This window comes from Crotalus tigris, unplaced genomic scaffold (genome assembly GCF_016545835.1).
Source record: "Crotalus tigris isolate CLP2741 ecotype Arizona unplaced genomic scaffold, ASM1654583v1 scf7180000018484.1034840, whole genome shotgun sequence".
Taxonomy (NCBI): domain Eukaryota; kingdom Metazoa; phylum Chordata; class Lepidosauria; order Squamata; family Viperidae; genus Crotalus; species Crotalus tigris.
The window spans coordinates 493,672-520,083 of record NW_024097032.1 but is presented as its reverse complement, the minus strand read 5'-3'; the positions used below and the strand labels follow the sequence as shown (position 1 = coordinate 520,083).

Below are 26,412 nucleotides of genomic sequence, written 5' to 3'. Positions count from 1 at the left end.
TTAAGAATGATGGTATGACAGGAAGAGAAGGAAAGTACATTCTGCCTAGGTCTTGGAAATAAATAATGGATAAAAACAAGAATGTACATGTGTTACTAATTCATTGTACATTTCCATATCAAAAACATAAACTCAGCACATAATGGAAATGTTGAGAAACTCCTCTCTAAATTATACATAAAATATTTTTGAGCTTTCAGACTGTAAATATGCAAATTGATCAATTTTGACTCCTTTTTATTAGCTAATCAAAAATATAGTCATCAGAGTGTTCTTCCCAGAGAGATAAAGCCTTGTTTTTAATGTATATAACATATTTATCCAAAAACTTAAAATTTGAAGTTGGAACAGAGTATTTGTCAATGCAGAAAAATGGTTATATAGGATTGGTTTCTGGCCAGGGCCTAAACTGTGATAGAAATAGGAAACAGTCCGGATTGGTGAAATGGATGAGGAAATTTTGAATTCTAGTTCCCCAGTGGTAGTGATATGAGAATTAACTGAGATGATTAGACTCTAAATAAAAGATTGAAAAGTTCTGCTAAAATGCTGAAGCGGAGATTACTTGTTGTGGCTGAGTTTTTGTGATTTGTACATTTCTGTACCCATTCCCACTATTAGCAAAAGTAACATAAATAATTTTAAATGTGTATGTGTTAATTGCCTGCTGATGATCTTTTCCAAGTGGGTTCTGTCTGACATCAGTTTATTTATGCAAACATTCCAAAGAACTTCCAGGCATTTATTTTCCTAAAAGTCTTTTAATGTTACAAAATGTCGGCACAGGCACAACGGAGGAATGCTAGGATCTAAGTTCTCTTCCGCTGAGCAGTTAAATTATCAGCATGTTCCCTCCCTAAATTAGCCATCATATCTCACACTATCCAATTAGTGTAAAGGTCAAATGTTTTCTTCCTCTTTCTTTCCCGGGCTTTACCCCCAATGCTCCTTCTGCTCTTTATTAACCCCATATTTACCAGACAATTCTGCATATTGTCAAAAACAAGAATATACAATATTTGCAGCGTTGACATCTTTCTTAGTACCACAAAAGGTTTCTGTCATCTATTTTTTTAACAAGTATTTTGTTCTTTTTTTAAAAAAATAATGCTCTGCATATTTTTTATTTTCAGAAATGCCTTTGTGCCCTATAGTTAAATAAATATGCTTCTTATATGTGAATCTAATTACTGAGATTTACAGCAGAAGCCAATCATCCTAAAGACGTGTTGCTTTTCATAGATCTGTTATAGACATGTCTAAATTTCCATTCAACATTTCACTGAACATTCATGAGATATTTTTACTACCAAAATAAGCATCAGTTCAAGACTCTTCAGTTTAGTCTTTCATCAGTCCCCAAGAAGAACACACTGAGAAGCTATTCGAGTGACTCACTCCAAGTGGGTTCTGCAGAACAGGGTAAGAGTGAGGTTAAGACCCTGAAAACAGAATCTGAGGCTCTGTCAGGAAGAGTTGATGAATGAAAAGTCATGTTAAGAAACAGCAAGGAGGAAATGGGAGAACATATATAAAGTTACACAAAGGGGGCACTTCATTCAAGATCTCTTCTTTCTCTGCTTGCATTCAAGTAAAAGACAGGCAGCATTGGAGGGCTCAAGTACCTCTCTTTTTCTGGGTCAGGAAAAAGGTGATTTGTAAAAGTATAAAAGGAAAATGTTAATGCACATGCAAAATTGGCTACAGTCTGTGCAGACTTCAGAAACAACAAACTCACCCATTATTGCAAGTTGTAGGAAGTTAAGTCCAAACAAAATTTTGGTCTGTTGTAGCTGAGGTTTCACTTTTCCAAGGGGATGATTTAGGAAGTCTAAGTATTAGCATTAGTGATGAGTTGGAACTCTGGTGAGTGAGGAACAAATGCTCTTCACCAGTACATGCAGGGAAAGTGCTTTGGACAGAAAGCTTCCCATTGTACTTACTGGTTGGAGGTATGGGTAGTTTATCTAGCTCTTCAAATATTTCCCAGCCAAGTCTCAAATATTCAAGTGACAAATATCACAAGATCAATAACTAAGGGTTTACTTAATCAAAAGAGATGGAAGAGGCATCCTACTCCTAACAACCTGATGACCAGAATGGATGGATGAAGCAGCTGAGTCACTAGCAAGTATTAAACAGTGGTATCATCACTTGAGGTTTTCCCCTCAAGATAGTGGAGAAACGGGAGAGTTGAATACAGATCTATTTGTACTCAAGATCAATTTGTAAGATCTTCACAAATGAAAGGTTTCTAAATTCTTCTGTAAATCCAGAAGGAAAGAGACACAGTAATTTTGTTGCTTGGATGCTACTAAATCCAGTTTTCTCAAAGGTGTTTTTTCACGGGGCAACTGGACTTTTTATTTGAAGACGTTTCGCTTTTCATCCAAGAAGCTTCAGCTCTGTTAAGCCAGTTTAATGTTTACATTTGTTTCAGTAGGTAGATACATGGTCAAAGCACTGGGTCTCAGCCGCCTTTTATTTTCAATGAATGTTGATAATGATTCTGGAAGACCCAGAAATATTTTTATAAATAAATTTTATTGTAACTATGATTTATGATTTATGACCTATTACTTGCTGTTTATATATTACACTGTGAACCTATGCACTGGAGACGAATTCCTTGTGTGACCAATCACATTTAGCCAATAAAGAATTTTATTCTATTCTATTCTAAATTAGGAAGCTTCCATGACTGAAGTAAAAGCTTCAATGATTATTGCCTAGCATGAATTCAGCTAGGAGTTCCTTCAGTGCAAAGTATTTTATGATGCTTAGATAGAAATTATATTGTTTTTAATATGATTTCTTCAACTGTGGAAAAAATATTCTATTAACAGGTTACAAAATTGGAGCTTATATCTTCCCATTTTTAATTTGACAAGACTTACTTATATTTACAGTTTTCAATGATTTATAAAAAATAGAAAATAATTGTGTATCTGTATTCCCTTAACATTTTACTTTGTTTTCTAGCTTGAAATTTTAACCAATCTAGCAAATGAAGCCAATATATCAACTCTTCTCAGAGAATTTCAGGTTTGTGCACTATTTATTTTTTATTCATGCCTAATGTTCAATTTTAAATTAATTTCATATCCTTCTGCCCTTGCAAACTTGCTTAATACTCCTATGTTGTAAGTAAAGAAGATTGTGATATGTTTCCACTTTTGGATTAAAGCATTTGCAGTACCAATGGTAGCTGTTAGCGGCCATATATGCAAAGGCACCTGTAATTTGTGTGCCTTCAAAGTATTTTTTTTTAATCTGGCTTTCCTTAAACTGCTAATTTAATAGATTGAAATGTTTCTGAAACAACATATTAACCAAAATATTTTTGTGCTCAGACTAATACTTGTTATTGAGTTTCTCTGCATTATTATTGTTCATGAAAATAAACTGATTCCTTTTGATATGTTTTGGATAACTACAGCTAGCACATCCTCTATCCCCACAACTGTTACTACGCACCGAAGCTAGTTTCCAAGGCATGGCTTACTTAAACTGATGAGATAATGAAATTCTTGTTTTCTTCAGACTTATGTGAAAAGCCAAGATAAGCAATTTGCTGCAGCTACAATCCAGGCAATAGGCAGATGTGCAACCAACATCTCAGAAGTGACTGACACGTGCCTAAATGGCTTGGTGTGTTTGCTGTCCAATAGGGATGGTAAGTTAATTATTCTATTTTGTCTTCTGAATGAATGAAAACTTTTATTTTCTAGTAACATTCTATAGTAGAACCTTATTAGAAGACTACATAGAAATGTCATTTCCCTTAAACAACTATGTGTGTAGGACAAATAGCAACACTGCATCTATTTGAGGATCTTCAAAATGATTTTCTGATTTTTTTTGCAAAGATGTATTAATATCAAAAAGGCTATACTCCAGTCTTTCATATAGAATATAAATTCATTTCCCCCATTGCATTAAAGTAGGGTGCTATAAGTAGAGAAATGTGGGTTTTTTGTGTGTTATTAAAGAAGCATAACAAACTGTTTAAACTAGCCATTAATAAATATGCACACAGTTCAACATTTTTTTCTTTCTTAATATATAGATCAGAAAAAATAGAGATATGTAGTATATTTATAGTTTCATTGGGTGTCCAAAGATGCTTTTCTATGCAATTATATCACGCTGACCATTAGAATATAATCTGTTCAGTTGCTGAGGTACTTTATTTTGCTATTTCTTATATTACAAACAAAAGTATGTGTTTCAAAATATAATTTCATATTTGCATTATTTTATAGTTATATAAGTTACAGATTCCAACATTGTCTTATGAATAGCAATCTTTGCTGAGTCAAAAAGTCTCAGGAAGGGGGAGATTTGTAGAGTAAAATTAATAGACAGAAATAATTATGTCATCTGCTGCTCTCTTCCTAAAATTCTATTGCACAAATGTACTTAGAATCCAGGATGAATCTTTCCCATGTGGGAATGTTGTTATAGAAGAAAAATGAAAATTGTGGGTGTGTTTAAGTATCTTTCCCATCTCTTCTCATTGTTTAATTTATTTGTTTACTTATATACCAACCTACTTACATGATTTTTGCTCTGTACCAGTCTCACAATTTTATTATTTATTTGATTTTGGTACAGTGTAAAAATAAAGTACAAATAATGAAAAAAGCATATAACCTAGTCCACTCCATGCCACTTCACTTCATTCCATGAAAGAGGTGCATTGATGACTTGACAGGAAGAGCAGAGTCACTTTGGCTAATGTGTTCCCTAATATAATACCTTGTCTTGAAGGACTTCATTAGTAAATATCTGGCAATTTGAATTTGGGTCAAAGCCAACTGACAACCAACTAAATAATTAAAAAATCAATGTTATTCTGTGGTAGTTAGGTCCATCTACCAGCAGCCTAGCTTCTGCAGTTATGCCAGTTGGAGCTGTAGTAGTTACCCTAATTCAACCATGTGACGAGCAGGAGTTTCTGTTTCCTGGACTAGATTGTCCAAGAACTAACACGCCAGTGAAGTTGGGCAAATGCCTCCCTGGCCAGAGCTTTCACCTGCTGTTGAGGTAGGAGCTTTAACTTAAAGAGGATTGACAAGTCCCAGACTACTCCATTGATGGGTTATGACCCCATCAACAGTAACAACTGGGATATTCCTTTTAGTTATTCAAACATCAGCTGGTTTATTTGGTGTGTCTAGTGTGATATCTTTTTTATGTCCTTCTTGTAGCCTGTTTAAATCCACATTCAACCCAAACATATCCAATTCCTCAGCATCTTAAATTCAAAACTATCCAGGCTGATATTGCCCCACTCATCTTGCCTGATTTTGTGGAACTAGAATCCAGTCTTGACTAGAAGCAAATAGTTTTATTCATAACAATAAGACTGATCATTCTAATAGACTTATTGTTCTGCAGAAGTGCAGAATATCCACTACTAAGCTGAATATTAGAGGATATTCTATTTTGTCACAACATATTTTGGAAATAAATACAATTTTCTAATTATTTGACTGTGATGCATACCTTTTAAAAACTTATTTTATTCTTTTATTTTACCAGAAATAATAGTAGCTGAAAGCATAGTAGTAATTAAGAAGCTGCTGCAAACACAATCAGCACACCATGCTGAAATAATTAAACGCATGGCCAGGCTCCTTGACAGTATAACTGTAAGTACTGAATATTTATATGATTATACCATTGATGTTTAGAATTTTTTAACCAAAATTTCTCTGAATTTCATTTGTTCAAGATAATTATCCAACAAATTATTATTTCTTGAATTCATCTGTATATTCCATGTGGCTTCTATATTAAATGGAAAAATCAGTATATATATATTAACATATACACAAGCACACACACATACACACATTCAATATATGGAAGATATAAGATCTTATATTTTTTAAAACTACATTTCTTAATAATTTGAAATACAAAAATTATATCTAGGTATTGTATTAATATTTTTCTAAACAAAACAAATGTTTTAATATTTATGAAGCCATCCATCTGTAAATTTATGAATGGCTCAAAAGTTTTAACCTGTAAATTAAGTGTTATTAATATTGTACAACATCTATATTAATATTTATTTTCTAGTGCTTCAAATTCGATTTGGAAAAAGTGCTTGGAATACAACTCAACACTATCTGCTTCTCATTTCAGCCACATGTATGTTTCTAGGATCAGATAGATACAGAAACCATATCATCCTAAAGGTTCATCCAGTATGAACTTTTCCCATGTCAGGAAATAGTTATAGAAGAAAAATGTGTGGGTATGCCTGAATATTCTTGATGACAGGAAGAGCAGAGTCACTTTGGCTAATGTAATACCGTGATGCAGCTGCTTTAATAAATTGCTTATAAGTATTGTATTTGTATTCTTGCATATTCTGTAGCACTTTTTCCACATCAAATTCAAAGCATTGCACATTTTTTTTCTATCTTTTATCTTACCTACATAAATAACAACAACAGTAAATTTCCTGTATTAGCTTGTATGGTCTTAACTTCTACCGCATTTTGCCCTTTGGGTTATTACTGTTTTGAAGTAGAATTGCAAACATCTTCTTGGTCTGTTTCCCTTAGCTCATCTGAAATGATTTGTTAACAATAAGAGACAAGCAAAACTCAGTATGTTCTATATCTGATCAGTTTATTGTTTACATTACTGGTTTAGTAGCGCATGGAGATTAAATGAATAGTAATGCTTTCATCTGCATAACTTTAGTTTAAATATGCTTTAATACATAAAACAGGAAAATAATCCTTGAAACCAGCTCTTTTGTTACCCTTATCTATATAATCACCAACATTCACTATACACTTTTGCCAGAAATGGACAAACTTCTTACAGCTGTCACAAAAGAATCCCACATATTTCCTCTTCCATAAAGGCATTTCCATTTCTTCATCAAAGATTCAATTCAGGGAAAAGGTGCAAATTACATGATAACCAAGATGGAGCTTCTAGTGTATCAGTTCTGAAATTTGTTGGCAATTTATAATATTAAAGTCATTACTTTTCATTCAACACTTATATATGTATGTGCAATATTTTTAATACACAAATAATGATAGTGTATTGTATGTAGTCCTTAATATATGTTATATCTGAACTATATTATATATGTATATATGAACATATGGTAATTCTTTTCTGAGGAATTTGTATATTCTTTTCTGAAGATTTTAGATTTGAAAAAAACAACCACTAGTTGATTGGACAAAATATGGTTTGATTTCTCCCATGAGATTCAATTTTATCACATTAAGGTATAAGTGGATAGGTTTATTTTAGTGTAAACTTAACTCATAGTTACATCTGTCCATAAAAGTTTTGCTTCAGGCAAATTAGCATTTGCTTTGTATTGATTACATTAGTGATGCATTGCAGCACAGTTGTATTCAGGTTTATCATGAAAATCTTATCAAAGCAAACAAGATGACTAAATATCATGCTTTATAAATATAAGAATTGTTCTTAAAACTCTCAGGTTGTAATATGAAAGATAGCAAAATATACTCAAATGTAGCTGTTTTTATTTGAGAGTCTATGTCATCACCATAATTTCTCATACATTATGTGAAGGTGAGTATATTAGAATTTTTAGATGCTTTATGTGATAAATATTTTATCTTTTTTATTCCTGGTTTAGAACTTAATTTCCTTCATTGGTAAAGCCATTGTATACAATCCACAGGTTTGAAAAATACCCTTAACTATTTGCCTATGCAGTTTAGTATATAAAATAACAGACAGTATATTTTATAATCTTGCTTGATCTTCAAGAATAATACTAAACAGAAATGTGTACTGAATGTATTATTTTCTCTATTCTTACACATTCAGGGTGCTTACATATAATTCAAGAAATGCCAGGGAATGGATCAGTTAACTTTGTATCTTTATAACTCTGTGTGAATTATTTAAGGATAATACAGACAAGGGAAGCAATATTGCATCATAACCTTTAAGACTAGATGCATAGATTAAATCTATTTAAGCGTTGCAGAGGAGAGTTCTGGCCAAAGGATGCTTCTGCCCACAGATATGAGCAACAGATTATTTCTTCTTGTTATTCTTATTATTCTCTCCTCCTCTTCTCCCCCTCCCAGTTTTATTGTTCCCATTGGGGCTATTTAGCCAACATTTAATGAAAATTATAAACTGTTTCATACAATAGAACATATTCATTGTTGTATATTCATATAAATGTAATATACACAGGGAGCCTTTATAGTCTTTCAACAGCATATCTGGAACTGTTTAATAATAATATGAGCTATTTCTTGTAACATTTAAATCAGTGTGCAAATGTAGTTCTTGAACTAATCTGTCTTAATATTTACGTTACTCCTGCATTCTTATATAGAAATAAATTTGGCTGTGCAGGTGACTATTCCTTTTATACTTTAAAAATCAATGTAGCATTCAATTACTATTACCCCAATTTAAATGATACTTTGGGAGTAAGGTCTTAATGCAGTGTAACCTTTGGAACATTAGAAATAATCCCATTCTCACTGTGTACTAATGACATCAGTCTTGTCATATTTAATTTGGTAAATGGACTCAAGCATTTAAAATTTCCCTTATCTAACAATTCCTCTATCCATCTTTTTAGTCTGTCACTTTCTATATCTGTAAAGTTTTATTTATGGATGTTTTATCCATATGAAAATAAAATACAAATATAAAAGAAATGTATACAGTTACAGAGTTAAGATGACAAATGGCAGTGGCAGCTTTCTAGAATGACAGACTGTGGTATTCCTGATCAAATAAGAGAATCTTCCTGACATTAGAGTTTTTGAGCACAAAGTAGCAGAGATTTAATGACTCTATGAACATAAATGTTATTATGATGACTTTCAAGATGGGTGGGACAGAATTCAATCTCCAGACCTTCTTGGGACACATGGCTTACACATTTTTGGTACATTTTTGCTTCACACCCAAATTCAAAGGCATGGTCTCAAACTGAATACACCAAAAGAGATTCTCATTTCTATTTTTTTAGATAGGTGTTCAAAAAAGGGTGTCATACTAATATTACATCAAAATCTACCATATTTGAACTTTTTAAAAGAAAAGAAAAATTTAAAAGAAAAATAATATCCTATAGCACTATCATAAAATTTATGAAAGTGACCCATCACAAAACCCACTGACTACATGAAGTCCTTATAAACAAAAGAACACTGGTATCCCCTAAACTCTGCTGAAGATGTTACCTAGCCTGGTGAGAAAACATTCAGAAATCAACCCACAAGCTCAGAGAACAAACTTTCACCCTCATAAAATTTATCCTTTACAACCCATTTTCTTATAGTAAAGCTCTGTATTGCCAAATAATCTTGCTTGTTCGTGCTTGTAATAGCTGTTTCTCTTCATATGAACAGTAAAAAAAGGAACTTGGCAACCATTTTAGTTCTTTTGGGGTCTATATCTGTGGTTACAGAAGTTATGTGCCACAATTTCCAAATCACCAGCAACATGGGGACAGATACTACTAAAAGATTGCTGCTTTGAAAATCTGTTTTCCAGGATGGATGAGGGAAATACATTTAAATAGGCTTTGGAGTGAAGGAAATTATAAGTTTGGCAAAAGTAAGTGAATATACATAATGGCTTTTTATTATTCAAGGGAAAATAAATGTCAAATTTGAAGGGAGAGCAGATTCCTTGAGCCCAAGATCATAGATTCTGGTGCTTGATGTCATAGAGACATCAGAAAAGGTTACTGTGTGTAACTTACTGTATTATAGATATGAGCCTAATACTTAAAAGGTTACTAAGTACTGTTATACTGCTATTAAAATGATAGTCCGTTATTTTTACATAATCAAAATGGCTGTATTCAGCTACTTTTATATAAGCATGACACTTCAGCTCTAGGATATGTTGTTTTTTGTTGATTGGCCAAAGGCTAAAATAAATATTCACTTGTATGCTCCCTATATCTATTTATTATGAAGATTAGGATTATTGCAGGGGTTGGCAATATCAAAGTAGATGTAGTTACTTGAAAATAACAGTGTCTTGTATTTCTCAAATAGTTACAGGGCTTTTTCCTTTTGTACATATTCAATATAAATGAATTGCAACATCCTATTTAATAACAGAGCTCCCCATTGCCCACAAGCTCAAATTTTTACATTTAACTGTGAGTTACCTAAAAGTCTCTGGCTTGTATTTTGGCAAATTTTCCACAGTAAAATATAACTGCTCCAATACCTGCAATATTTTCTTGTATTCTTAAAAGGATTATTTAATCTGGTAAAACCTATGACATATTCTACAATGTCCAGTAATGTCAAATGAGACAATATACCTAACAATATTATGTATGTATATGGTAGTGGTGAATCAAAGGAATTCATAAAAGTAAGCTTGATTCTTGTTTCGTAACTAGTTTTCTGCTCCATAACTTTTTACTAGTGAAAAGTTATTGAATCACTTTGCTTGAGAATAGCATGTAAGCTTTGATTTAAAGTGGTATTTGCTGACCACAGTTAAACAAATTCTACCCATTCTTTTTTTTTTTTTGTAAATCATATTAGCAATATTTTCAGAGTTGATATCCCTATAGTTAGGGCAGGATATTGAGAAAAATGAGATTAGTGAACCAAAACAGTAGACAACTTATGGCTCCTTTTTGTTTTCGCTATACATTTGGATGTATTAATGAGTAACAGCCAGGATTCAAAGACTATATGAAAATCATTATTTTCTTTGTTTGTTCAAGAAATGCTATCAGGGCAAGGGAGGAGTTTACATAGAAGATTTGAAAAGAAACCTTCTCCTGATATATATCAAGTATTTTCCATGGCTGAAATTGAATAAGTCACATCATGCATATGAACAAGGCTGCAAGGATTGTATTTTCATGTGTATATGATCATAACAATTATCACTTGCCTTTTGATATTGGAAATTTGGCACTTAGATTTTTAGGGCTACAAATAATATTCAGTGAATTAAATTCTGAGGCCTGTTCTAGTTTGATTGGTCATTTTTTCATCATTTATTTATCGCAATATAAAAACCATCGACATTCATACCTAGAACAACGAAGGAGGCAAAAAGATGATCAACTGCATGATTAAATAAACTGTCAAGTAAATAAACATTTGAATGCTTTTGTGAAACTTCAAGCAGAAGTAGAAGCCCCCCCCCCGCACCCCTCCACTTCAGCATGGCTGTCAGGAAGATTTCATGGGACACTTTATTTGCAGAGACTTTGCCTTTGTGAATTCAGGGAGATAGAAACTCTTATCCATATCCTCATAAAGTGTCCTTTTTATGATGCCTCAAGACATGTTTTGATCTCCACAATAGATAAAGGCAGGATACACAACAAGATGAACTGATTCTACTTTATTGTAAGATTACATTAATAGAATCTTGTCAACTGGAAGCACAGACCTGCTGCCTCCACTTTTACTTATTTGATCCATTAGGGAGGGCCTTTCCTAAGGTTCTTTATCTGTTTCTTGTCTGTTTGTTTCCTAGGCAGCATCTCCTCCTTTCTTTCCCCGAGGTCATTCATACATTCCATTACAGGATGTGACAAACTTTGCCCAGAACCTGTTTCTGTGAATTGAGTCAAAAGTTGTCTTTAAATCAGTAAATGCAACATATTATGTACCTCTTTGACATTAAGAATATTTTTATATTAGATAATCTAGTATAGATCACTTGTATATTGTAGACTGTACACTGTAGATTGTAATGTAGATTGCATCTATACAATCTAAACCAGGAGTGTCAAACGTACCCCACCCCTGCTCTGCAAAAGCAAAAAATGATCTCCACAATTATCTCTAAATTTGGGTGTCATAACTGATAAATTTAATGTTTATTAATTTTTTAGGGATGCTGACGCTGTACTCACCTACCATATGGCCAAATGTCTTTTATCAAGTCATACAATTACACAAAACTTTTAATTAAATAATGTTGTTTTATTGTCTTATTGTTTCCTTCTTTTTCTGGATAATGAATTGCTGTACCAAACTATTTCTCTATTCCTACTATAAAATCTGGCCAAAGATATTTGATTTGACAACTGTTAATTAGTAACAACATTTAAGAATGTGCCTGCACTGTTACATGTGTTAGTAAGTTTCTGTGTATTGCATTCACATATTTTTCTGATTAAAATAATTTACATGTTTATTGTAAGAACCTACTGTAGAACTTCCTTTAATAGAACACTTCCTGAAAGTTTGAGAAAAATAGGCTTTAAAAAGAGGTGCCACATAATTGAGTCTAATATGATTGAAAGATATTTTACTGGCAATACAATTATTTTATTTTATTTTATTTTTTATTGAATTTACTTGCTGCCCATCTCATAGCAATGGGAAGCTTCCAGCATTGAAACATTAAAATCTTAACATATAAATATCTTTGAAAGAATAAAAATAGAAATCGCAATCAAGATATTGTTAAAAGATAGGAAGGACAGAACAGGATCTGCCGGGGCGGGGGGAGGAGGTGGGATTGCCTCTTAATGCAACAATCATCTCCGATGTGATGTTCCCCTATTAGGACCCCAAGCCATCTGGCAGAGCCAGGTCTTCAGGCTCCTATGGAAGGACAGAAGGATGGGAGCCAATCTCACCTCAGAGGGCACACTGTTTCAAAGGGCAGGCGCCATGGCAGATAAGGATGTTTTCTTGGATCCCGCCAGCCAGAATTCCTTGATAATTATGAGGATCGATTGACATTCATTTATAATACAGAAATATGCGAAGGCAATGGCAGCAGCCAATCAACATGGAGCTTGTTTCCTTTGTCTCAATTGGGCTGAACTTCAAACTCCACGTTTATTGGCTACCGCCACTGCCTTCACGGCCCAATCCCTGAAGCTGCTTATTCAAACCAGTCAGCAACAAGCAAGAGGCTGATCTGGCGCTGCCCAGGCTGGGCCCAAGTGAAGCCTGCAGGGATGCTGGCTTCATGACAGAAAAGCTGAAGTTTTTTATTCAGATGCTGGTTAAGCTATTTTCCTTAGGTCTCATGTTCTTACTTCTTCACCAGCATCTGAGTAAAAGACTTCAACTTTTCTGCCATGTGGGTCAGCCCCTTCTGGAGCTCTGGAGATTTTCGAAAAGTAGGTAAATAATGGGAAATGGGGTGAGGAAAGCAAGTGAAATCTGGGAGGCTAGCAAAGCAGGCTTAGTGCCTGTGGAGACCTGGCAGGGCAAGATGGAGGGGGGAATAGGGGGCATGTTGCAGTGTCTCTGCGGTTGGTAAGGGTGAATGACTGCTGTGATGCTGCAACATGCACAACTTCGGGACCAGGTCCTAAATATTTTGGGCAGGGGTTTGTAATATTGAACAGTCGCTAATTGAACTATTGTAACTCAAGGAATACCTGTACTAAGACATCAGTGTCTCAAGAGTTGGAATATAGAGATCTGTATTAGCCCACAGCATCTTCAGGGCTGTCAGATGTTTTATAAATCCATACTCAAGGTTTTAGTTGAAACCAAGGACAAAAAAGAAAGCTGTCCCATTTTCTGGGATAGGTAGCCCAATATGGCTCAGATTTCAGATCAGGCTGAAATATAAATCTCTATTCTTAAAAGACTTGATACTGCTAGGTAAGTTGTTTTATTGCCAACAAAAAAAGTCATATATCAATATATAGAAAATCAGATAGCTGACATTGGAGAAAGAATATGGCAGTTAACAAAACATAAATTAAGCCTAGGAAAGGAAGAAAGTATTACAAAGAAACTTAAAGTGACTTTGCTTAACTGCCTTAACTGTTTCTCATAAGAGGCTGATTTTATAACTCTCTGGTCTGACCAGCACTAGTCCTTATCTTAACACCTTCATCCCTTACACAAAGGGTCTTTCACCTTTCTTCATCCAGAGTCTAAAACTAGAGATACAAGTCCCCAACCTTTTGGGCACCAGGAACTGGTTCCATGGAGAGAGGTTTTTCTGTGGACTGGAGGGAGCATGGTTTCATGTGCTGCCTGCATCCCGCAGATGGGGCTTCGTTTGTTTGCGCAGCCCAGTTTCTGACATTCTATGGATTGGGGATTGGGGACTCCGATATAAGCTATCTATATTTTGGTTTAGCCTAATATATCATCTATTATTGAGAAGTTTGTATTGGTAGCAATACAAAGTTGTACTGGTAGCAAAAGACTTGCTGTAAGGTTCCTTTGTTTTTGTTATGTTTATCTGGTTTATAGTCCCCCAAATCATTATGGTTGAGAGGGTTCCTATGATTCCTCTCAAATATAAGGAAATATCTAGAGGGATTTTTTTTTTCAGGGGGTGAACTATCAGCTAGGCTACAGCAAGTACAACAGCAACTCCACCCTTTTTCATCTACAAAAGAAAACTTAAATAATAGGTTTCATCAAAATGAAACAAGATTCACTTATTTGCTGTGCTGGCTTTTCCACTTCATAGACTCCTGTGCAATAGAGTTCTGATATTCTATAGGCTTTCAGATGATTGAACAAAATAGTTTGTTAAGTTTTGTTGAGTCTTGTTCTCCAGTATCCAAAAGCAACCTAAATCCATGAATCTGGCTTACCAAAGTAGATATACAACTAACATCTTGTAATAAAATACAAATAATCTCCCTGCGCATGCATGTGTGCTCCCCTGCCACTCACATGGCCTTGTTCTGAATGGGCCACTGCCTGGTAGTGGGCCACAGCCCGGGGGTTGGGTGCCCCTGATCTAGTAAGCAGCAAGAGATATTTTCTGAGTTTCTTTTGAGATAGTAATGTTTTAACTCCACTTAGTAATATTCACAGTAATTTTCACTGGAAAATTTAGAACAGGAAGACTAAGATTGGTCCGTAGTACCAAAGGTGCTTTTTTAAAAGGCAGCTGGATTTTGTTTTTCTTGAAGATATTTAACTTGTCATCCAAGAAGCTTCTTCAGTTCTGACTGAATGGTGGAGAATGGAAGGATTTATAGTCCTTTCAGTCATCTTGTCATTAGTACTCTCTGAGAGTCGTTGAGGCCTCTTGGAGGTTTAACTGTGTCTGCAGGGTCACTTGAATAGTGCAAATGGCTGTGGAACCTTCTTGGAACTGCTGAAAGGACTGTGTTGTAAACAGGAAATAGCTGGTGTCATATCCCTCCCCTTCTGTTGAGAGAGGGCTATTCAATTTTAATCTAGATGGCCTCTTTGACCCCTTTTTCAAACCAGTTGTCCTCTCTGTCCAGAATGTAGACTTTGCTGTCTTCAAAAAAGTAGACTGCTGAATCTTATCCTGGTGGGTTTGTTTTCCTGCGTTGTGCCATGTGTTTGTGAAGTAATTGTTTTGTTTTTCCAATGTGCAGATCTGCACGTGTCTCATTGCATTGTCCTGCATATATCGCATTGCTCAGTTTGTGTCTGGGTATTTTATCCTTGGGGTGGCCAAGCTTCTGCCTTAGTATATTATTGAGTTTAAAGTGTGCATGTATGTTGTGTGGATCAGATGATTGCGAGGATATACATCCTTGCATTCTTTACCATTCAGTCAGAACTGAAGAAGCTTCTTGCATGAGAAGCAGAATATCTTCAAGGAAAAACAAAGAAAGTCCAGTTGCATTTTGAAAAAGCACCATCATGACCTGGGTGACTCCACAGACATTGGTCTATAGTGACTAAGGTACGAGGCTAGAAATCAGGAGATTGTGAGTAGTAGTCCGGCCCTAGATTCAAAAGCTGGCTGTATGACTTTGAGCCAGGCACTCTCTCTCAGCTGACCCATCTCACAGGGTAGTTGTTGTAGGGAAAATAGGAGAAAGGAATATGTTTGCCACCTTGAGTTATTTATAAAAATAAAGTGGAATAAATGAATGAATAAATAATAAGTTTATCATGCTTTGGAAAGAATTATAAAACACTGAACATTCTTTTTTTGAACAGCTTGATTAGCAACCTTAGTTTTCTATTAAGCTAAAAACTTAGGTAGATTATCTGCAACCTTATAGATGACTTGGTAAGAAATGCAGGTATTTTTGATTGTGATAGTAAAATAATGTTGATATGTGTATTAAAATAGATTCAGAGGGGAAAAGATGATCAGAGCATTTTTTTGGTATAGACATCGTATCTGTTGGTACCTCCTTAAATCAGGGATATCTCTTGATAAATTCCTAGATACTGTTATTTCTCTAAAATCATATATGTAGATCCTATGATATTGTTTCAGTCGTTGAACAATTATATGCCTATACAGTATGTTTTTCCAATAGAGGTCTCTGCCTGGCATTTCTGCCTATTTGGTAGTGGGGAAAGTGCTTCTGTTACTTTTAGAGCACCCAAATGGCCATTAGGTTATTTTTTTCCTTTTATGAGGAGAAAGGAGAAAAACACAACTTATTTTAGAAGGGTGCAGCCACCTTGGACTTTTCTTCCACTAGATTCCTTGAGCAATATCTGAAAAGTTGTTACATGAAGACCTGTGTCTTCCTTTGCTTAGAAAATTTTAAATATTCTTCAAAAGTTATCATTGTCACCCTCTCCCTTATATAAATGAGATTGACAAATAATAGATTTTTTTTTCATAGTAGGAAAACAAAGTATTCTCTATTTTGCCCTCTTTCTCTTACAACAATTAGATAGGTATCAGAACCAAAATTGGACAACTCACCCTGGCCAACTCACCATGGGATAGTTCAACTCAGGATAACTCAAGAGAGGGCAAGTAAATTGCAGTGGAACTTGTCTTGCTTTAGGTTTGAACCTTCTCAAGTTAGAAGTCTTCAAGGCTGGAGTCCCAGCAGCCTGTTGATCAATCAGCGCTGAATTGTCCTGTGGCAAGTTGAAAGCAGTATGGTCCTCAGTGTTCCTTTTCATGGGATATTATAAGTTTAATTTGTAAGCCTCTACTGTGGCTTTCCTGAAACAAGTCCAAAACATACAAAGGGCATTAAGATTAGATTATGTGCAGATGGCAGTATTTAAATGAGTATGCTATTTAAATTAACTTGATCCAAATGGTTAAGAATACAATAAAAATAGGGAGTTCTTTGCTTAACTTGCTTCTTCTTTAAAATTATTATTTTTTCACTCCCATCACTTTAAGAAACACTGGAAATGTACATTGCCAGAAGCCCAATGAAATTATCGCAAAATATTTTCTGATCCATCCATTTAAAGAAAGTTGTTTTAATGTGGGTATTGGAACTATTTTCTTCTAAAGTGGTATAGAAGCCTGCTTTAAGATAAATGACTAATCTCACCAGCAATTTCAATTACTTAATCTCTAACTGCTTGGAAAGTTCCTTAGGAAAAAAAATCACAGCTGGCTGTAAATAATCATTTGGTAAACTCAAAGGTTAAAATATGTAGAGAGTCTCTGTTAAGTTATCTTAAGTTGTTACTAGTGTACGATTAGAGAAGCAATTTCAAAAAGGCATCTAATAAGGTTATAAATTGTTATTTTAATTGATTTATTGCCTAAGGTTCCTGTTGCAAGAGCCAGCATTCTTTGGCTTACTGGAGAATACTGTGAACGAGTTCCAAAAATAGCCCCTGATGTTCTAAGAAAAATGGCCAAGAGCTTCACTGTGGAAGATGATCTTGTAAAACTGCAAATTTTAAATCTTGGTGCAAAATTGTATTTAACCAACTCAAAACAGGTAAGATTAAAATACCATTGATGTTTGAAATCACAAACATAACTGTAAATAGTTCATTAAATTTAACTGAATAGAACATTGAATGAATAGAACAGCCATTCATAAAATTAGAATGTTATGTTTTTCTTTTGGATTTTGGAAATAATAAAATTAAAGCCCACAGTCACCACTTTAATATTCAGAAGCATATAACCAAAAGCAAAAATCTGGCTTTGTATTGAATCCTGTCTTGATAAGTGTATTTTAAAACTGAAATCCATGAGTTTAAAACTGAATCCTTGCTGAGACAAATTTCTGCAAGTGTCTCAAAGCATTGGATAAATTTCTATTTAAATGCCAAATATTACCAAATAACCAAAATCCTTTCACTTGTGTGGGTTTTGATGATGGTTCACATCTAATACTCTGGTTTAGAAGGTTGGAATGAACAATAGTCAGAGGACCCAGTATATCCTCAAGGTCTTAAGAGAGAACAAACAATAGTCAAGAGGATCCAGTACATCATCAACGACTCAAGAGGGATTTTTTTTTTTTTAACTTCTGCTGTTGGACAGGTTTTCAGAAAGGAAGACATCAGTAAAAAGAGTAATTTACATTGGTTTTTGGCATGTTCTGACAGAGTTTCATGTATGCACATACAGTGAGGATATTGACAAAGTTCAAACCCTGATTAGGCAGGGAGCCATACACATTACCACTTTATATCTTAGTGCAGTGGTTCTCAACCTGTGGGTCGGGGCCCCATTTGGGGTTGAACGACCATTTCACGGGGGTCGCCAAACAGCGCAGTCCGCCATTTTCCCCCCCTTTTCCTTAGCTGTGCTACTCCCTTTTATTCTATTGGCTTTTGAAAGCCAATAGAATAGACTCTCTTGAATAGAGTCTAATTCTATTGGCTTTCAAAAGCCAATAGGAATTGTCCAGGCTGTCTCTGCCCTGCTGAGCCCGCCAAAAGTTCCATTCTGCAACCGATGCTGCACCAGTTGAGTAGTCCTTGACTTACGACCGGTTGAGTAGTCCTTGACTTACGACCGGTTGGGGGTCACGGCATTAAAAAGGTTGAGAACCACTGTCTTAGTGGAAGAATACATGATACTTAGTGCAGAAGTGCTTGGCCCCACCTCTGTTTTTCTGGATATTCCATTGCTGACACCTAATTATAGGAGAAGCCTCTCTCACAAATTTTTCTAAGGGTTCTTTTCAAATAAAAAAAATCATACAATTTCTGTTGAAGCACAGATTATTTATGACAGTACCAGAGATAGCTAAAAGACTGTTCCTGTATCTAGATGTATGCAAACTAGTATATATAGTTGATAGAATATGATTGGATACAATAGTATTTTATGTGATAGTAAGGTCAGATACAATTTCTCTGAGGTGATGGAAGTGGAGTTACAAAAACAGTGGTCCATTGAATGAACAAATAAGGTATTCTATGAATGAATCTTCTTGGTTCCCAAAATCTTTGCTTAGTTCTTAATATCTTCTCCCAGCTTTATCAGCTTTATTAGCTTTCTAAATATTTTTATGACTGAACTGACAGAAATTATTATTTCTCAAGTACTTTGGAAGGTAATTAGACCAGGGGATGTTTCTTCTTTATTTCATTTGTCCTAACTAGTGCCATATTTTTCCCTGTGCAGGATAGGGACATTTACAGGGAGATAATTTCTTAATTATTTCCAAGATCTTTCTTTCTGGCCTTATCACCTGTGTGTTGAATAAAATTGACAAGAGGCAGTTACTTATAAACCCTTGTAATAATTGTATGTGAAGGCCAACAAAAATGTTGCTTTATGTAGCTAGTATTATCTTGAAGTGTCTCTGCAGTAGTAGCAAATGCAGGCTAGTTGGTAATACCAGCCTATATTGTCTTACTGCTTTTATGCCATACATTGCATGCAAAATTTAGACAGACTTGTTTGGAAAGTAGTAGAAGATAATATTTAAATAGAAGATGAGCAGCATGCTGATTCGGTGAAAGGTGCTATTTACACATAACCACAAATCATTTTCCTCAAATTTGTTTTAAAAGCAGTGTTTCAGCAATTGAGCCACATTCCCTTTTTACTAAGTTTGAATGAAACTGAGTCGAATATCCGTAATAAAGTGAAATTTCCCGTTAAGTGGATCTTGATTTCTGGTGATTATGTGGATGCCATTGCCTTTCCCCAGGATTATTTTTTATTTTCCAGTAGCCTAAAACCTTGGAATTACATGATAATTTCTCACTGAAGTACTATCCAGATCCAGCCTTCTTAATTATAATGGTCAGCTCAGTTCAATATAAGTTATTATTACCAATAAGTTATTACCAATATTCATGATAATCATTTAAAAATTAATTCAGAGGTTGAAAATGGCCACTTTTATCAAATACTTTAAACTTGAGAATTACATAGGGTTTATACAGTGTGGGTTTATACAGATTTTACAGAAGTGTCATGCTTCTGTTTTCAAATAGACATTTCTCCACTTTAGTGGTCTAGCTATATCTTTTTAGTGAGAGTGAAAAGAGATGAAAGAAGATCAGAAATTTAAAAATGGCTCCCAGTTCAGTCTGACATCAGTGGAACTGGCAGTCAGAGCAGACGTAGTAGACTTGATTGTTGGTATTCCAGTACTAAAAAGCACTGAAACTACAAATATTACGAATATTAAATATTAGGATTCCTTAACAGCTAGCAGCTAAAGAATATCCCCATTGGTCTCTTTTTATATTATTTGGTTGTTAAAACTAATCAATCTCAACTGGGGAAATTATTATCTACTATATTTGTTTAAATGTACTGCTTAAAATGTAACATTTCAGGAATAATTACAGAGTACTAAAACAATAAATAAATACATTATATGAATGTTATGCATTCATATAAATTTGCTTTCCTAATTTCTTTTTTGAGAAATAATACATTTATTCATCAGAATATAATTTTGTGTCATGCAGAGGTGTGACTGTTGAAAAGATGTACAGATCAGGTAATGTACATAGCTTATCACAAGCAGAATAAATATAATACTTTCTATATTTTGTGTTTAAATGATATAGTATTTTTATATTGTTATATTGTACTATTGTATTTTGTAGATATCTGCCAAACCAAAAATACAATTTATGCAAACTGTGCATTTCCAATTGTTTTATTATGCAAAAATTAAAGAGTATTCATTGAATAATTTTAGTAATTAATATTTCTACATGAAATTAAAGAATCTGATTATGCTGTAAAAAGTTGAAGTAATATAATTTGCTTTTAGGTATATAAATGGCCAATATTACACAAGGTTTTAAGCTGTGAGAGGAAAAATGGAAGAAGTCTTTTATCCTGGTTTTTAGAGGGCATCAGCAGCTTGCTTTTATGAAAAAGTAACAGCTAAATGCACTGCAAATAATTTGCAGTAATCCAGTTCAGTGATTCATGTGTCTGCTTTAATGGGTCATAATTCAGAGTAAAGTAACTGAGTGCAGTCAGAGTGCAGAGATGGCTTGTGCCAGGGACAGTATCTCTTCATAAAACACACCTCAGCAGAAGCAGTTTGCCAGCCTCCTAATACCCTCTGATGTTTTGATGTCCTGCATATTTTTCCGATTAAGTTTTGAGTGCCATGTTTTTAGTTGTATTTCCACATTCATTATTCTCACGTAGGCCCTTCAGCGGGTTTGCCATATATGATTATTTTTTTAATGATGCCTTTCTTTCCACTTCAGCAGTTTAATAATCTAGCACATGGCTGCTTCTCAGTACTCAGCATTCACCTCCCCTACACAGAAGAGGACATGTGCTTTGGCTTCAAAATTCCATTTACTGCTTTTGAAATGCATATTCCCTACGGAACAACATTTGTTTGACATAACCATTCATTTTTATTACCTTTTTAAATATGTTTATCCAGAGTTATCAATAATCATAAATAACTTGTATTTTCTTCTTGTCCTGTTTTTCACAGACAAAATTGCTTACCCAGTACATATTAAACCTCGGCAAGTATGATCAAAGCTACGACATCAGAGACCGAACAAGATTTATTAGGCAGCTTATTGTTCCAAACGACAAGAGTGGAGCTTTAAACAAATATGCCAAAAAAATATTCCTGGTACAAAAGCCTGCCCCACTACTTGAGTCACCTTTTAAAGGTATGCCAGCTACATTTTGTAGCTAATGTTAGATAGAGACATGCATCTGTTTTATCTATTTCTATATATTTAAATAACCAAGTGGTCAGCTTAAAAAATAGCATATAAACAATATGATTTCAGCTTTCAGTATTTAAGAAAGCTGTCAGAACTGTACATTGTTTGCTAGTGTGAAATGTAATTAAAAAACAGAAATCAGATATTTATATGTTTGTTTTCATATATGGTATATGTTTCTGGGGGAAAATCATAATTGTGTTAAGTGCAATCTGTGTAGAAAATATTTTTAGTAGCTTAAGATATCTAACTTCACTTTGGAGAGTATTCATTATACTTCTGATTGAGCAACATGAAACTTGAGTCCCATATTCATTTTGTTGGTGTATCAGGATTACTGATGTTATTCTTTTAAGTTGTTGCATAGAGAAGGACGCCATATGGTACCTTCTCCATTGCTATCTAACTAATCCTAAAAATCAGACTTGTAATTAGTAATTTTGTTACGTTCATTATCTGCTTTCTACATTTTCACATACTTTGCTATATTAATCCTACTTTAAGTCCTGAAAGCAGCATTCCTTCTGAAAGAAACACTATTAACATTCTGGATGTGTTTGTGCCAAGACATGTATATGGTTTATTTAACTGTGCTGTCATTCTTAATATTCACAGTAAAGTAATTTTTAGAGAAGCTACATTTCAGATCAACACCTTTAAATACACTGACTGATTAGTTTTTTTATTGACCATTATGGGGAGATTATTGTAATCTATGGACTGGAATCAGTTTTTTGACCTATGAAGAGCTTGTTGTTTATATTTATTCCATGACATTTGAAGTAATGTAATACCAATTACCTTTAGTCCTGATTAAGATTGCTCTTTATGATACAGAGCTTATCTGTATATTTTTCATCTTTCCTTCTCCACCCTCAAATAGATAGGGAGCACTTCCAACTTGGTACTTTGTCTTATAGTCTGAACATGAAAGCCTCTGGCTATCTGGAATTGTCTAATTGGCCAGAAATTGCACCTGACCCATCAGTGAGAAATGTGGAAGAAGTTGGATTGGTATGTTGACTTTTCAAAATAATATTTTATCCTTTTGGAAACAAGAAACTGTCAATCTATCTAACTATATTTTTTTCAGGTTTCAAGTGTATTTTAATAAACATAATTGCAAAATAAGGCTTCTGTTCCAAATAATTATTTTGAAATTCTCTGCATTATTCTGCTGATGTTCAGTATGTTCTGTTTGATATCTTACTTTTTTTTCCCAACTTCACTTACTCATGGTTAATTACTCCAACCAATTCAGCTTTCTCAATTTAATTGGTAAGGTGATTTCAGATTAATAAACCATAATGGCTATTCCTAGATAATTGCAACTATTTCTGATAAATGTCATTTACTGCACATCCGAAAAAGTTCTGTTTGGTCTCTTCCCTCAATTCATCAAAACAAAACAAAACAAAATTGATTCTGGGAGTAGGAATGTAGAGACGGGCATATGTTGCATTATCATTACTGCCATTGTTATTGTTTTTAATATTATTAAATCCAAAATAGTATTTTCAGGGACTTACATTCCTTATTGTAAAATGGCCTATAAATCTAATGTTGTTTTCTAATAAATAGGATTAAATAAAATTGCCCATATTACTCTCTCTCTCTCTTTCTCTCTCTCTCTCCCTCCCTCCCTCCCTCCCCCCCCTCTCACCAGGACCAAAAAGAGAGCTGTAAAATGTGGATAAGTATAAATATTTCTACTTCAGTTGTAAAAACCTGTCCATTTATATAAACAGGCAAAAGAACAGACTTATCTACAAGGAAAGGCAATAAAAGAAACCATTGAAAATTTTTATCCTGAATCTGACGAAGAAGAGGAGGAAGAGGGCACTAATGAGGAAAGTGACGATTCTTCAAGTACTAGTGAGAGTGGTATGTTGTCTTGCAGGCTCTGCCTCAGCCTACTCCCAGATTTTGTTCTACTCATTTCTTCTCTCCCAGGGCACTTTCTTTCTCCTCCTTTCCAATTTCTTCTTCTGCATACAATTTATTTTCTCATTACTTTACTAGATACTGATGCCATTTCTTTCTTACCTTTGCCATCATATAGGGCTTTATAGAAGCCTTCTAGTAGATGAAGGTGCCAATTAAAGCAGCAGCTTAAATCTTTTAAAAAACAAAAATGTGCCGTTGCAGCTATATATTGTGGGGGACAGAACAAGGAAAGGGAAGGGCCCTTTTAAGAAAAAAATGGGGGGAGGCTTGGGGATGTTGAGCTTTGAACCTATACCCCACTACTCTAACATTAGCAATACCACTGTATATCATCCAATTATATTACAGGTGAATGATTCAGTTTATAGGTAATAGTAGTAGTTGTGTCAACTGGTATAATAGGCAGTAAGACATATAAATATGCCCAACATTTTTACACTTTTTTGTTTATTTAATTCACACCTTTATTTCATATATTCAAGAGTAAATAAAATTATTGCTCCTGTATACATAGAGATACTTTTTAAGGCAGTTTGATTACAGGTACTCTATAAGCCACTTTAACGTTTTTTTTAAAAGTAGAAAGTGGCATCTACATAAATTTTAAATAATCTCAAATCTCTATAGTTCCATTTTCACAATATGATGCTGGAATCCTAAGTTTTAAAACAGAAAAACTAACCAAAACCAATAGCAATTATGAAATCGAAGCTCTGAATTTTGAATATTAATCTCTGAATCTGTAGCCTGTTATACATAGACAGTAAAAAAGAATTAGTTGTCAGAGTACATATTTATTTCAATATTTCTTACTTTCTGAATACTGTTTACATAATAAGATATGTTTTGGATACTAATTATTGCTAATGTGCTATGTCTATTTGCCTTAATAATAAAATATTTATTATTTCAATTTGTATTGCCAGTCAGAGTCATGAATTTAAGATAGAGATAAATTGAAATAATGGTTTGTTACTAATATGTCCAAGTGCTTTCATTTTCTTTTTTTCACACCTTCATTCCAATTATATCTACAATGTTATATCTGCACTGGGTCCTCCCATCTAACATTTTAATTTAATGGAATTATTGAAATATAAGTGTGTAAATATAGACACACATGTATAAATATAGAAAGGACACATTTTTCAAATCCTGTGGGGCTAGTCCTCTGAACACTGGGAAACAAGAGAAAAATTGCCAAAGATTATTAAGGATAATGACTAGAAGCAGTGGACTGAAACTGGGAAAGCGTACCTTCAAGTTAAATATTAGAAACACTTTCCAGCCGATTAGAAACTGAATAACTTGTTTAAATTTCTGATTAAATTGTCATCACTGGATATGTGTGCAAGAATAGATTAAATACTTAAGTTCTGAAGATGACATTAGAGCAGGAAAGTAAGGATAGAGGACATGTAGGTCATGTCTGATTTCATTCCTTTTCCATCATCCTGCAAACATATTATGGTCAAAAACTAAGCCTAGATTTTAAAAATACAGTGTTTAAAAGCTATGAAAGCAACATTTTGATGTCATTTTTTATGATAAGATTGCATATGAATGCTTAAACATAATTGGAAGGTAGTATTTGGAAGCTACTCACCTGAATTGTTCATGCATCCAATTAGAAAATGAATCTGATTCTGAGGAAGGAAAGGAAGAAGGACAAGGAGATACCAGCATGGAAAGTAGCTCAAGTTCTTCTACTAAAGATAAGAATGATAGGAAATCAAAGGCTGAAAGAGGAATTGCAAGAAAAAGAACAACAGTTTCAGAAAGGTATCTGTGTATTTGTTTACAGTACTAAATCACAATGTTGAAATTAACACAGCTTTTTATATTTCGCTACCCTGATAGTGACATTCACTTTGGAAAAAATATTACCCATTTCTGTAATTTCAGATGATATAGTTACATGTAAGTTGAGCAAATCTTTTTTTAAAAAAATCTTTTGTTGTATATTTAGATGAGCAGACTATATTAACATAACCTTGGGAGGTTGTACAGTTAGCCTGTCACTTTGTGAAACACTTAGTTACCTTATATAGAAATTTTGTGAAGGATAAAATTAAACTGTTCTATATCTTGCCATTAGGTAACTAAGGCAATTGATTTTTCCCTAAATAATGTTATATTAAAAGGATTATGGTTCAGATATTGGAGGCAAGGGCTGTGAAGGGAAACGGTCAGAAGCTGCTTAAGGGAAAGGTCTTTTAAAGATTGCCTGTTACTAATAGAGTTAATGTGTATTAAAATGCCATTAAGAATTTAAGTAATTGGGGCTAATACCTTGGATTGTCTGAATCTGTTTCTTCCACTTCTGTCAGCAAGTGGCCTCGGTAGACATGATGGCCTTTTTACTCTGTAGCCTGTCGCCAATGCATTGATGAGTTTGTAGCTCAGCTCAGTCGTGGCTGACAGAGCTGATTGTGGCTCAGTATGCACTGTGCTCCTTTTATTACAGACAGTAATTAAAGCAGCTCGCCCTGCCACTTCCATAACAAACACAGCATAATGCCCTAATTATGACTTTATTAATTTAAGTCAGGATTTAATGATTTTAAAAGTGATTTATATTGTTTTTCCTGTTCAGAACAAATGAAATCTGTAGGTTAAATTAATACAGGCTTTTCATCATTGCAAAGTT

General features: G+C 34.1%; 1 protein-coding gene across 4 annotated transcripts in view; it reads left to right on the top strand.

The window, feature by feature from the left end:
- The window catches only part of AP3B1 (adaptor related protein complex 3 subunit beta 1), a 170,089-nt gene that overhangs the window by 62,120 nt on the left and 81,557 nt on the right, over positions 1 to 26,412 (top strand). For all 4 annotated transcript variants that reach the window (XR_005557848.1, XM_039352816.1, XM_039352815.1 and 1 more), the window contains exons 12-19: positions 2,983 to 3,045; positions 3,544 to 3,676; positions 5,548 to 5,657; positions 17,444 to 17,620; positions 21,572 to 21,758; positions 22,699 to 22,829; positions 23,564 to 23,699; positions 25,394 to 25,544. Coding sequence is in view for 3 of the 4 variants with exons in the window: in XM_039352816.1 (XP_039208750.1) it covers positions 2,983 to 3,045; positions 3,544 to 3,676; positions 5,548 to 5,657; positions 17,444 to 17,620; positions 21,572 to 21,758; positions 22,699 to 22,829; positions 23,564 to 23,699; positions 25,394 to 25,544 (1,088 nt within the window). In the remaining variant the exon portion in view is untranslated. The remainder of the gene's footprint in view (positions 1 to 2,982; positions 3,046 to 3,543; positions 3,677 to 5,547; positions 5,658 to 17,443; positions 17,621 to 21,571; positions 21,759 to 22,698; positions 22,830 to 23,563; positions 23,700 to 25,393; positions 25,545 to 26,412) is intronic.